A 13655-nucleotide genomic window follows, 5' to 3' on the forward strand; every position below is an offset into this window, starting at 1 on the left:
TATCTTATCCAAATGATGGCCCTGGCCTCCGCTTGGCTGTGTTTTTAACACAGGGACCACGGGGCCACAGCTGGGTATATCCCCATGGCTCTGAGCTTTGCAGAAAAGAATAATCACAGAAAGCATCTCATCAGAAACCTGCTAGGAGCTTTTTCTAAGCACAGACCTTCATGTTCTAATGATTACACACTTACTGTGCTGTGACCTCACAGAAGGAAACGACATCAGCCTCTGCAGCTGATACAGAACGCAGTGGGCTTCAATCAACCAGACAGGGCCCATATCAGGCTGTCTTTGTCTTGCTCCACTGGCTCCCTGTAACTGCCCACTTCAAGTTCAAGATCTTGATTCTTGCATTCAGAACATCCAACAAAACTGCATCTACCTACCTGAACTCAATACTACAGTCCAAAGACTGGCAGTGTGGTGTTCAGAGAACAATCACGCTCTGAACTCCTCAAAAACAAAAGAAATCATAATAGACTTCCGGAAAAACAGTGCAGACTTTGATCCACTACACATCAACGGGGACTGTGTGGAAAGGGTGCTTTCAAGTTCCTGGGTACGCACATCACAGAAGATCTCTCCTGGACTACAAACACCACCGCAGTAGTCATGAAGGCACAGCAGCGACTCTACTTCCTGAGGATCCTCAGGAAGAACAGCCTGCAGGAGAAAGTGCTGGTGTCCTGCTACCGCTTGTCCATCGAGAGCGTGCTAACGTACTGTATCTCTGTGTGGTATGGCAGCTGCTCAGCAGCGGACAGGAGAGCCCTTCAGAGGGTCATCAACACCGCCCAGAAGATCATCGGCTGCTCACTGCTCTCTTTAGAGGACTTATTCAGCTTTCGCTTCAGTAGAGCAGCCAACATTCTGAAAGACTCATCCCACCCTAGACATCATCTGTTTGACCTGCTGCCCTCTGGTAGACGATTCAGGTCCATCATATCACGGACAAACAGACTTAGGAACAGCTTCTACCCCAGAGCCATACGAGAAATGAACACTGCCAAACACTGACTGTTTGCGACCTACCTCACCTCAGTACTTAATACTTGCAGTTACATTATAGTACACTGCATATATGTTTACATCTGATTACAATAAATGTGCAATAATTACAATAAACATGAAATATTCCAATGTGCAATATGTCTGCCGCTGCTAAAGTTTATTTACCGTATTATTATGTTTTATTGTTGTATTATTATGTTTTATTGTTCTATATCTTATTGTTCTATATGTTGTTGTCCATATTTTATTTATATATACTTTTTTTTCCCTCTTAAATCTGCTTGAAACCTGGTATCTTTCTTAATTGCTGTTTGTCATGTGGAATGTGTCATGTGCACTGCCAGGATTGCTACACAGTTTCGTTGCACTCTGTGCAATGACAATAAAAAATCTTTATCTTCATCTTTATCTTTATCTTTATCTATGTTCCCTCCTGACCTGTTGCTCCTGACCTGTTGCTCCTGTTGCTCTCTGCTACCGAATGGCACCCAGTGGTCCTGTCACATCGCGAGACAAAATGACTTTCCAGAACTTTGTCCATTGTCCCTCACTATCTTGAAGAAAAATCTGAAGGCACAGCTCTTCTGAACACCTGAAACACTCGCACCTAAAGCAATTTCTTGTGTCTTAACATTTGTTTTCCTTTAAAAAAATAAATCTATAAAAAAAATTTAAAAATTGGTTTAATGCTCTCGTATCTCTAACAGCTAGCTTGTACCTTGTCTGGCCAACTGTTGAAACTTGATCATGCAGTGCGCCTAATATTGTTGACTCCTCATATGGCTTTTTGCTTTTGTTGTACTCTGCCTCACTTGTAAAGTTGCTTTGGATAAAAGCTTCTGCCAAATGAATAAATGTAAATGTAAAGTTAAATGGATCTTTAGTTTGCGCCAGATGATGGTCAGTGAATCCACTGTCCTGACCCCCTTGAGGAGTTCATTCCACCGCTGAGAGGCCGGTACAGACGGGCGTTGGGAGTGAGAGGATCGAACACGTCGGGACGCGACTGTCAGTTGTTCTTCATACTAGATCAGTATAAATTATATATTGTGATATTAATTCAATATTCTTTAACTTCAAATAAACACATCTAATGGCCTTGTACTGAAAAGGAAATTTTTTCTCTGAAGTCCACACATGAAGCCAAGGTTAATTTGCACATAAGGCCTTTTTCATCACATGAGTAATTTTCCTAAACTTGTGCTGTATTTTAAAGCAATGTAGTCCTGCTGCAGGCAACCCAGCTTTGCGAAACATTTAAAAAAAATATATACCCTCAGGCAGAAAATTCATACATCACAAAAGTCCTCAGGACAAAATGTTGTATTGTGAAAAAAGTGTTCCCTTATGGAAATGAATCACCCTGTCAAGCACTCATCATACCGCTGACCACTGTTCCACTGCAGGATTAGCAGGACAGTAAGTCTTCGCCAGGTTTGCAATGAATTCCCAAGGTCTGCCAGCAGCGGGCAGACAGCAGTGTTGCTGAGTGAGTGCTCACAGCTGCGGGGACAGCCACAGTACAGATAGCCCCAGCAGATCAGTTCACATGATGCACATGTTTACACCAGGTAGCATTTAGCATCTTCTCATTTTATTTTTCATTTTAAAAACAAAGTGAATCTGGTTCAGTCTTGCAGATATTGATGTATTTTTAAGCCTGATGTGGGCTCGGGCTACATAACAGCTCTGAAACTGTCTTAGGACAATGCAGATACATTGTTAAGGCTGCAGGTGAAAGACAAAAACTTTGCTTTGTAAACTGTCTTCCCTGCAAGAAGAAGCTATTTTACCTGAGTTTCATTAGAATATGTGCACTGTCGGTGAATTAATTAAAAATACATTTCTGCCATTTCCAAAGTGTATAATATCCATGCCATATTGAATTTACATTGATGAACATGCAAAAGGAAAATTTTAATTTTGACTTTAGGCCAAAAACTGCCTAACAGAGTCCTCTTAAATCCACGCAGGGCCTGTTCCATGGAAAAATGATGAATTTTCCTAAACTTGGTAAAACCTGTATTGCACTGTAATGCAATGTAATTGTGCTGCCGGAGAGCTTAATCTTGAATAACATAAAATATTTAGTTAGGGAGAAATGATTTTAACCATAAAGTTCCTTAGAAATAAATGTTATATATTTAAGAAAACATGCGGGCATACTAATTAATTGCCCAGTCAAGTGCTAATCAAAATAGCATATAAATATATCATGCCATAGTTCCACTGCAGATTTAACAGAGAAATGCTCACCTGGTGTCTGATTGAACACCACAGACCGCTGCCCAGCAAAGAGACTGAGAATCTAACAGGGAGAACATATGTGAGACATGGAGACATACACTCCCTCTACAAGGAGGCTTTTAGGACTGTGATTCTCTCTGACCTGTAACAGTCTTAATATGAATATGTGCCTGCATTTTCTAAAAACACCTTTACATTATGGAGGCATTAATTCAGTGGGAGCCTCAGCAGTATGTGAAATGAGCAGTAATGTCTGCAGTGTGTGTTCAGACCTCACCGCAGCAGAGTTACAGTGATATCATCTCTCCATCGTTAAGTGTGGAATCAGAATGGGTGCAATCAGATCTGGTCTTTACTGATCTGTTGTGAAGGCTTTGACTGGCCAGTGGTTAACGGCAGTTATGGTTAATGGAGTCCTGCTGGTCGGCTAGTTTGTCTGAACACATCAAGATTTTTAATCTCTCTGAAAAGACAGTATATATCCACCAGCACTGTAATGCCAGGCCCTCACAGTCTGCAGGAATAAACTCAGCTTTCCAAAACAGAAGGAAAGTGATTAATTTGTGAAAATAATGCATGGTTGATCACAAACCCTCACCAAAATCCTACTCTCTTCCTTTCTTCATCTTACTGTCTGATCTCATCTACATCAGCAACTAAACTTTAAAAAACTTTAAAAACTTCAAAAATAGATTAATTAATTAACTAATCAAAAGAGTTAGGACCTGCCTCGATCACAAGGCATTTGAAAGGTTCATTCCTCCAGTGATGTATGAAAGCTATTGGCAGGCTTGTTGTAGAATCCTGTTGGCAAAAAGACCCATATTAAGTGTTTTAGTTGGGATAATTTAAATACATATGTCATATTAATAAGTATCATCAGCAGGAATTCTCACAGTTGGAGTAATTACACCCCCAACTCAAATTGTGCATGTAGAGGCAATTTGTTGGATATTTCACAGCCAGGATAAAACACAGTTAATGCAACACTAAACATAACTGATTTCAGCTGTGGTTGGTATTCAGTCCCTTTAGGACCAGTGAGTGTTACACGTGTCAACATTTTTAAGACTTCTTTTTAAAGTAAATTAAATTAAAAATACACATGAAGCACAAAAATAATGATGAGATAATTATGATATGATTTGATTAACAGGAATAAAAAATGTCATGCAGGACCAGTCATCACCTTTATTGAAAATACATGTATGATATATATGTCATATTCCCTTCTCTGCCTTTCAGCTAAACACAGTGTAATGCTGTGTTCCATGCGACAGGCGTCTGAGGGAAATATTGCGTGCATATTCTGAGCACAGCACGCTTCACCCGCATGTAACAGGCAGAGGGGTTTTGGACATTTTGCATTTTGTCAAAGCAGAATGGGTCGCCGCATAAAAGAGGTTCGGTTCCTGTTTTGAATGTGTCAGGAGTTAGAAGGTAGCTGCATATCTTATCCAAATGATGGCCCTGGCCTCCGCTTGGCTGTGTTTTTAACACAGGGACCACGGGGCCACAGCTGGGTATATCCCCATGGCTCTGAGCTTTGCAGAAAAGAATAATCACAGAAAGCATCTCATCAGAAACCTGCTAGGAGCTTTTTCTAAGCACAGACCTTCATGTTCTAATGATGACACACTTACTGTGCTGTGACCTCACAGAAGGAAATGACATCATGACCTTTGGGAGAGTGACCTGTACATACGAAGGGGGTAGTAAAGACCCCCACAAAGGAATGAATCATGCTTAAATCTACATGAGGAATATATAGCAATCTGTACAAATTAATATTTATGCATGTGAATGCTAGCTAATTGGCTTGATGATTTCACAGGTGTCATTTGGCCTGCTAGCTTATCAACACTGTCACTACCATTATGTAAAATACAATGTTCAGTTAAATTTCACAAAAATGCAGCTACATTCCTAAACTAGTCACCTATCAGAGATTGTGCTGGTATACCCCGCTTAAATCTGCAGTTGCTATTGCTCTGTAATATTTTCTATTTTTTTCCCTGGCACTGTGTGTTTTAAATCACTGTAATACACTGAATGTTTTACCACTGAATCCACATCTCTTCTGGCTTCATTTATTTAAAGTTGTCTCCAAGCCACCAAGTGGCTATTACAAAGCTGTTAAAAAATCTCCTTAGTTGCGATTCTCAAGGTTTCTTATTCCAACCTCCATACTACAGGCTACACTATCAATTTATTTAGTTTAAGAAGCAGCTCTACTACAGTCACTGTACTCATGGCATCTCTGCTACCTGAAACGCTGGGGTCTCATATCAGCCTCCACTCTCAGCCAGTGCCCCTGTCCAATCAGCCTGGCCTGCCTGTGCTGTGCTCCTTCAGCAAGCGCGAGAACAAAATCCCCTTTTCCAAACAAGAACGCAGCAAGTCAGGTGGCTTTTTAGCTAGCTACTTATCTAAACTGGGTGAGCTAACAGTAAATTAAGTTTCTGAGATGCAGTTAGCAACAGAGTTTGGCTTTCTTTTCTTGCCAGACAGCTGTTTCAGACATCCATTGCTAATGATTTGATTTTTGTTGGTTTTGTTATAGATATTGCACCTTTTTCTGCCTACCTGCTGCATGGTGCACATCATTAATTGATGTATCTCTTTGCACTCTCCACAAGTATTGGGGCTGTGATTGGTTGTTCTTGACATGATGGTTGCAGGACCAATCATTTCCATTTATTTCAGGCTGTATGTGATTGATTGACATGAACAGCACAATAAGCCACACAGCCAGCAGAGTTTGTGCACACTCTCACGCCAAACATCAGAGAATAGCATGGTAGGAACAATCGCCATCAGCTCAAACTAACAGCTACAGTTTTACAACCTTCCGCTGACCAAAGGAACCCAGTTGAAGAACTGCTGCTATAACAAGCAACACTCTGCAAAAGTTCTCCAGCTACTGCGGATTTCAAAACTTACTCTGATTCAACTATCTATCAATGGCTACCTACCATTATCTAGAAAACCCAAACTCTACCTATACTCACTGTTGCTGCTGATCTGATTGTAAAGCACGTGATTTTAAACAGTGTCTGTTCCTGCTGCTCAGCTCCTCCTGTCACTCCAGGTTACAGTGATGCTGCATCAGTGGGTGTGTCCAGGAGGATACAGGTGTATAAAAGCAGGTGCACTTCCACTGCTGTTCTTACCTCTGAGCACAGAGACCTCTGAGCACAGACAGCAGACACATTGGCATACCTGACTGATCTGCCTGCTACTACGAAAATTTAAAAGCAAACTATAGGTAAGTTTCTATACTGTTTTTCATCAAGAGTGTATTTAGAGTGAATTATTAAAATTAAAATTCATACAAAAGACCAAGCAAAGAAAATACTCATGTCATTAGTTTTTTAACAAAGTTAAAATAACAGCTGAAAATGAAGGAAAGGTTGGTCTGTGTAAAACTTGAAAATGACATGCTGTGTATTTACAACACTTTGTTTGAAATTATGCTTAGGTTTACAACTGAATTAAACTAATCTTTTTAATATCTGTGTGTGTGAGTGTAAGACTGTAATGTAATAATAATAACAACAGTAATCACTATATTAATTAAATTTTTGTCATCAATTTAATGTGATATGCCATCATAATGACTAAGTAAATATAGACATGCCAGGTGTTAATTTTATCTGTAATCATTCATTTTCTTGACCATAAAATAGTATTCACCAATATCAATGAAACTGAAATTCCTAACTCTATAACCAAAAGTTCAAATAGTTAACATACTAAACTGCTGCAAAAAATGCAGCAATAAGTCTAATATACAGCAGTCATTGTGGAACTATGTGCAACAATGTAGTTTCCATGACGATACAAACATCCAACAAAGAAGAAAGTGCCAGTGTTACATGCTGATATAGCATTACTGAAGTAGATCATTACATAAGAACATATTATTATTGTTATTATTATTATTATGACAGCAGTGGTAGTAGTAGGATTAATAGTAATAGTGGTATCACTTCTTGTTGTGTAGCTGTTTATCACTGTACACTTCATCATTGATGTGGTGTCTACTGATATGTACTGATAAAGGAAAAAGTTTGCATGTGCTTCCTTCCAGAGTATACTGAACTCGTTTTATGCATGGCAAACACATTGTGAATCATAAATGAATGAAGCCCCCCCCCCCTTGTTTATTTGATTTGGCTGGTTGTCTGATATTTATTCATTTGTTTGGCAGACAGTCTTAACCAGAATGCCTGATAACACAAATGTAGAGCTCATCACAAGAGCAATAAGACAAAGAGCATCAGGGAAGATTGGCAGGTAGCATCAGGGTTGAAGTGTAAAGTGATACACAGGTGATGCACAGGTACAGAGCAGCAGATTCAATTAAATTTTATTTGTACAGCGCTTTTTACAACACAAGTTGTCACAAAGCAGCTTTACATTGATCCCAGGCCTGAGACCCCCTGAGAGAAAGCCTAAGGCAACGGTGGCAAGGAAAACCTCCCCAATTAACAGGAAGAAACCTTGGGCAGAACCCAGCTCAGAGGGCGAGCCCATCTGCTTCTGGCCGGCACTGGGCAGATAGAATTAGAGAGAGTCTTAAAGTTGTATAATGTACTTTAATACATTTGAGTTAGATAGACACCAGTAATTAACGACATAGTAATTATAAAATCTATCCTATAATGTCCGGTTCTTGGCACGCAGTTGGCTTGATGGGCAGGGCAGCGAGGTAGCAGGACTGTTTGGTTCTTAGCATGCAGTTGGCTTGACGGGCAGGGTAGTGAGGTAGCAGGACTGGAAGTCGGTGTGTGACGTATGAGCTACAGCAGGAGCCCGGAGCAGGGGTAGGAAACAAACAGAGAACAGTGATTAATGGATGTTAAGTGCAGGAACGGAAACAAAAGGCATAAAGGCAAAGGGGGAAACAGAGGGGGGAAGAGGGATGCATGTGCGTAATAGGGAAAAGTCCCAGCAGATAAGGACTATGGCAGCATACCTAGGGGACGAGAGGCAAGGGGCCAGCACAATCATGAGGGTGACCCTAAGGCAGTCAACACCAGACCACAGCCGGATCAGCTGAACACAGCCTAGACTTAAAGGCGGAGAGAGAGTCTGCTCCCCAAACCTCGGTGGGTACATTGTTCCACAAAAGAGGGGCTTGGTACGAAAAGGCTCTACCACCTATAGTACTTTTACCCACTCTTGGAACAATGAGAAGTCCCGCACTTTGGGAACGTAGAGATCGTTTTGGAGTATATGGGCGGAGAAGGTCCGTAAGATAGGGAGGGGCAAGCCCATTTAAAGCTTTAAATGTAAGGAGAAGTATTTTGAAATCAATGCGGTATTTGATAGGTAGCCAATGGAGAGAGGCTAATACTGGGGTGATGTGCTCAAAGCGCTTTGTTCTGGTTAGAATACGAGCAGCTGCATTTTGAACCAGCTGAATGGGCTTTAGGGAGGCATATGCACATCCTGACAAGAGATAGCAGATAACAGATACCATGTCAGGGATAAAATGTAAAGTTCAAAATATCAACCATCATGACAGAAAACACTATGTTCTCATAGAATCAATGTAGTGGTCTACAGTGGTGTGTAAATGCAACATAAACTTATGCTGTGCCAAAATACACAAATCACCCTACTTACACAGACCATGAGTGACTCAGGAAACGTTCATTTCTTTTACAATGTTTCCTAATATTCTCATTAAACTGTGCAACTATTATTAGCCCCATTGTAGCTCTATATGAATAGTAAAAGGTTGTTAGAAGAAATCTGTAAAAACAAACTTGCAGTGCATTATATTTGGTAATTAACATGTTCATTTGGGTTAACAAGATGAAAACTTGCCAATATGGAGAAACAGTATTGCTGAAGAGACAAATAAGACACCCAGAGGTTTTCAAAGCGTGGGGCAGGGAGTGAGAGGGGAGGCATGACCAGAGCCGTACACGATGCCTGCATGCGAGCAGCATTTTCAGCAAGAGACTCCAATATAGACAGCCAGAGCTCCTACCCCTCAGCCGAACCCAAAGCTCCATGCCACTTAGCTTGCGATGTTCAGCAAAGCAGGTACTCAAAAGTGCCACTGGCGTTATATCCCAGCTTATCAAATGGAGCTTTGCAGGACAAACACTTACACATAATGGTGTTGTCACTAAACTTTACCGTCACCACATTGAGGCTCTATGATGAGATGAATGGTAAACTGTAATCCTTCCTCATACTTTCAATGATTTAATTCCCTGGATGGGCTTCTGGAATTCTTTCTTTGATTTCCTTCCTCTTACTTTGAAAGTATCCTTTGAGGAAAGTATCCTCTTATGCCAAATTATGTTATAAAGGCATTGTTTCACCCAAAAGGTGTAGGGTGGTATGGGAGGCTACTGCACACAGCCAGCTAACGTACAGTAATGATCGTTATCATGTTACAATGCCTAGGACAATTTCCTGAAAGGACTTAAAGAAAACTTACTTCTATATTTAGATCGGTGAAATAGGGGTGAATTATGTGATAAAACTTCAGTCTTTTGAAGAGTTTGTTGTAGTTTTTCATGCAAGCTAGTTATTATAATGTTAAATACTTGTGGATGCTCGATATTATGTAGGTATGAGAAGATAGCATGCATTTACAGTGAATGTATGTATTGCTTTGAATACATGTATTTACAGTTTTTATGTACTTCCCCTTCTGGTTCTTATGGGTGCGTTTGGGTGGAATTACCCTGTGGTTTCACCTCTAACTGAAGTCTGCTTAAATAAAGGGATTCCCCTGACTCCCTCACCACTACCTCACCAGCCACAGGTGCTGCCAATGAACACACTCACTCCCTGTGTCGGGGCTCAGGCAGGGACTCAGGCGCGGACCACGGGAGCGTCGGGTTCCGTGCGTCTTTAATGGAATCGTCAGGCAAATCGCTAATCCGAAAACAAGCAGGGTCGAAAACCGGGAGACAGTCCGTGGACAAAACGAGGATCGGGAAATCGGAGCAGGCAAGGTCGGGGAACCGGACAGGCAGGCAATCAAGCGAACGAGGCAAGGAGGCAGGCAAAAACGAGGTCAGGGTACAAGCAGGGTCGAAAAACGGGAAACAGGCAGACAGAAGCATACGCGGGGACGAAACAGGCGAAAAACACTGTGACGAACTAGCAACAGGACAGGGAAAAGCAGGGAACATATAGGGCAGGGCAGACGAGGGGATGGAAAGCAGGTGTGCAGGCAATCAGGCGGGCGGAGACCGGGCGGGGAGCGGGGCAGGAAAAACACAAGGAAAACAAAAGCACGACAGCTAAGGAGGCGGAGCACTGACACCCTGCTTTCCCATCCCACAGCTGCAGACATTAATGTATTCTCAGATCACTCCATGTTTTATGTAAAAGCTACAGATAGTATAAAATTACATTATTTTGTTATGAATTTCTTCATAAAACATTTAAATGATGATGACAATTCTGATATGTTTCAGAAATCCACAGGAAGCAAAAGGAAGACATCATTTAACTGCTGACGATTCCATTGAAAATGGGGAACCAGCCATCAGAGTGCCATATGGGTGACCGTTTGAGGTGTTGGAAGTGTAAAAAAGTCCTGCCTCCCTGCTGTAGTTTCGATGCTTTTGTTAAATGCCATATCCACGGTCGGTTCGTGTACAAGTACAATGGGGGTGAATACTACAGGGAAGTTGGCCATGACAATGCATACGAGTGTGAATATTGCTTTTATAAGCCAATCAGGGATCAAGAGGCATTAGAAAAGAAGAGGAGAGAGGAAGAAAGAAAGAGGAGGGAAGAAGAGAGGCGGGAGCAAGAGAGAAAGAGACAAGAAGAAGAAAGGAGAGAGCAAGAGAGAAAGAGGCAAGAAGCAGCAAGGAGAGCGGCTGAAGAGAAGAGACAGGAAGCACTGAATGAAAGGCTTCAAAAATCTCTCCAACATGCCAAAAAAATGAATGAGAAACAACAGCAACTGAACAGTAAGATGTCAGAAGAACGGAAGACAAAGCGTGATGTTTTTAAAATCAATTTAGATGAATTTGTGGAACCAGATGAATCTGGACATGGCAGTGATGAACTTATGGGAATCCTCTCATCAAAGTGCAGCATCTCCGTTTCAAACCTTAGCCTCAATCTGCTGACAGCCGATCAGGTGGGGAAGGTACTGTCAGTCCTGGAAACCCTTCTGTTTGATGAATGGATAGATGCTCTTCCCTCCCTCAGTACATTACAGCATGCTCAGGTACTCATTACTGAGCTGTGTGTCCTTTCTCTGGAGATTTCTGATGGAGCATCACTGGACAACATGTCCAATCATGTGCAGTCCTTGGTAGAGATGATCAGCCAATCAGCAAATAATGTTTATGAGAGCTTTCTGCTGACACAAGCCCTGTATTTGACCCTTGTGCACTTTTTCACCAGTGATGAAACCTCGAGCAGTGATGTGGTCTACATAGCAAAGAAATGGTCAGAAGATGAGCTTCCAGCTGAGAAACTCTTTGCTCTTGAATTTCTCGGTACGCTCACATCGTCTCTGGAGAGTGTCGTCAAAACAGCTTCTATCTTCGTTTTAAAGGTAGAAATCCATTGCTTTAAGCTCCTTTTATCTACACTTGTTCAGGTAAAGAATGAGGAAGCCCACTCAGAATCCACTGAAATTCTCCTCAAACTTGTGCAAATGAACCAGTGGACTCCAGCAGAGGCAATGAATGTCTTCAAAATGCTGTCTGAGAAATATGCAGAGGTTGCTTCAATAACTAAAGTCCTCACTTTGGTACATGTGTATGACATACCTCCCACATGGACGGATGACTCTGGACGTTCCCTGATCCAAACTCTTGACTTTGCTGGCCCTGAGAGCTTCCACCAGGTTTTCCAAAATTCCCTCAGAAGCCAAGATGAGAGCAGTCTCAGTGCAGCTCTGGCTGAATTAAGGAAATGCAGCAATTTGGAGCCCCCTGTGGTTGATAAAATACAATGCATCATCTCAGATATCCTGCAATATAAAGAAAATACCCCCAATGTTGCACCATTTAGAAAAGATTGCTTTAAAAATGCAAGCTTGGATGTGGACAGCCTTCGAGAAATCCTCTCTCAGTTCTGCAAAGCTGTTTTTGACACAAAAGGCTGGTGGCCAACAGTGACCCAGATGCTGCGCTGGTGTGCTCTGGTGCTGACTGAGAAGAGCACACCGCTAGAACTGGTCGGCTTTGAGGAAGATCCATGCGTGACAGCCATGTTTGCAGCCTTGCAAGTCTGCCTGGGTAACCAAGTGGACATTGTGCTGAGTCCTGACATTGACTCTGAGGAGCAAATGAAAGAGTGGTCTGACTTCTACAGTAACTTGGAGATTTCATATGTCACAAACAAGAAGACCTCTAATGCATCATATACAGAGGTCTATAAAGCAGACATTGTGTATGGTACCATAGTTGACTTTGTCACAGACCACCTTCAATACAAATTAGAAGTAATGGAAGCAGGATGCCCTCAGCTTAGTCGTGGGTTTATCATTGAAGGAAAATGCTTCACCACTGGCCAGAACCTGAAACTTTCCAGGCTGGAGAACAATGATGCCCTGAAGGGTGCTGCAGAGGACTTGCAATGCCTCATGGGTAGGGTTTTCAGTCAGAAAATGGAACTAAGGCACAGATTTATTAGGGCACTTTTTCAGGTACTCCACAACTGTATGATCAAAGATACAAACAGTGATAAGATTGTGACCATATTACAAAAACTTACAGGAAAAGAATTGCCTTCACAAGAGGCCTTTGTCCTTCAATTTTTTGAGACTTTACTGAAAGCAGTCACTAGGGAAATGGAAACAGAGAAAAGCAGAGCATCTCTTCTGGAAGAATGGTGCTTTGACATCCTATTTGCCTTTGCTGCACAATCTCAAGCTGCAGCAGACACTTCAGAACTTTTCCAGATGGTTTCAAATCTTGTGGCGCAGAGCCTTTGGACACCAGCAGAAGCTTTGCAGCTCCTGGAAGCACTGAGTGACTGCCATCATGACGAAGGCCACAAGTCCATCATGAAGATTTTACATTTGTTGACCATGTATCAAGTGTCCTCAAAGTGGAAAGATGAGAACGATCAATCTTTACTTCAGCTCTCAAAGTCTTCTGGAGCTCAAAATTTGATTTTGCATTTAGAAAAGAACCTCAGAGAAGAAAAGATAAAAAGTATTGACACTCTTTTCCAGGAAATAAGTGAGATGAAAGATATAGATAAACAAACGCTGGAGAAATCATACAGTGTTGTAAAACACGTCAAAGACCTGATTGCTGGGGGAGGAATTGAAAACTTCACAGATGTACAAAGAATTCAGAGTCTAAGCCACAGCTTGGAAACAGAAGACTTACAGGAGATCTTAGCGATTCTATGCAATGCTGTACATACATGCAAAGCAGAAA

The 13655-nt window shown here is 41.6% G+C and overlaps 1 protein-coding gene across 1 annotated transcript in view; it reads left to right on the forward strand.

The window, feature by feature from the left end:
• The first annotated feature begins 615 nt into the window (after positions 1-615).
• Positions 616-13655, forward strand: part of LOC118769548 (GTPase IMAP family member 8-like) — a 64172-nt gene continuing 51132 nt past the window's right edge. The window contains exon 1 of the mRNA XM_036516678.1: positions 616-722. Within this exon, the coding sequence (XP_036372571.1) occupies positions 616-722 (107 nt within the window). The remainder of the gene's footprint in view (positions 723-13655) is intronic.

The sequence above is a fragment of the Megalops cyprinoides genome, chromosome 22, assembly GCF_013368585.1.
Source record: "Megalops cyprinoides isolate fMegCyp1 chromosome 22, fMegCyp1.pri, whole genome shotgun sequence".
NCBI classification, from domain to species: Eukaryota; Metazoa; Chordata; class Actinopteri; order Elopiformes; family Megalopidae; genus Megalops; species Megalops cyprinoides.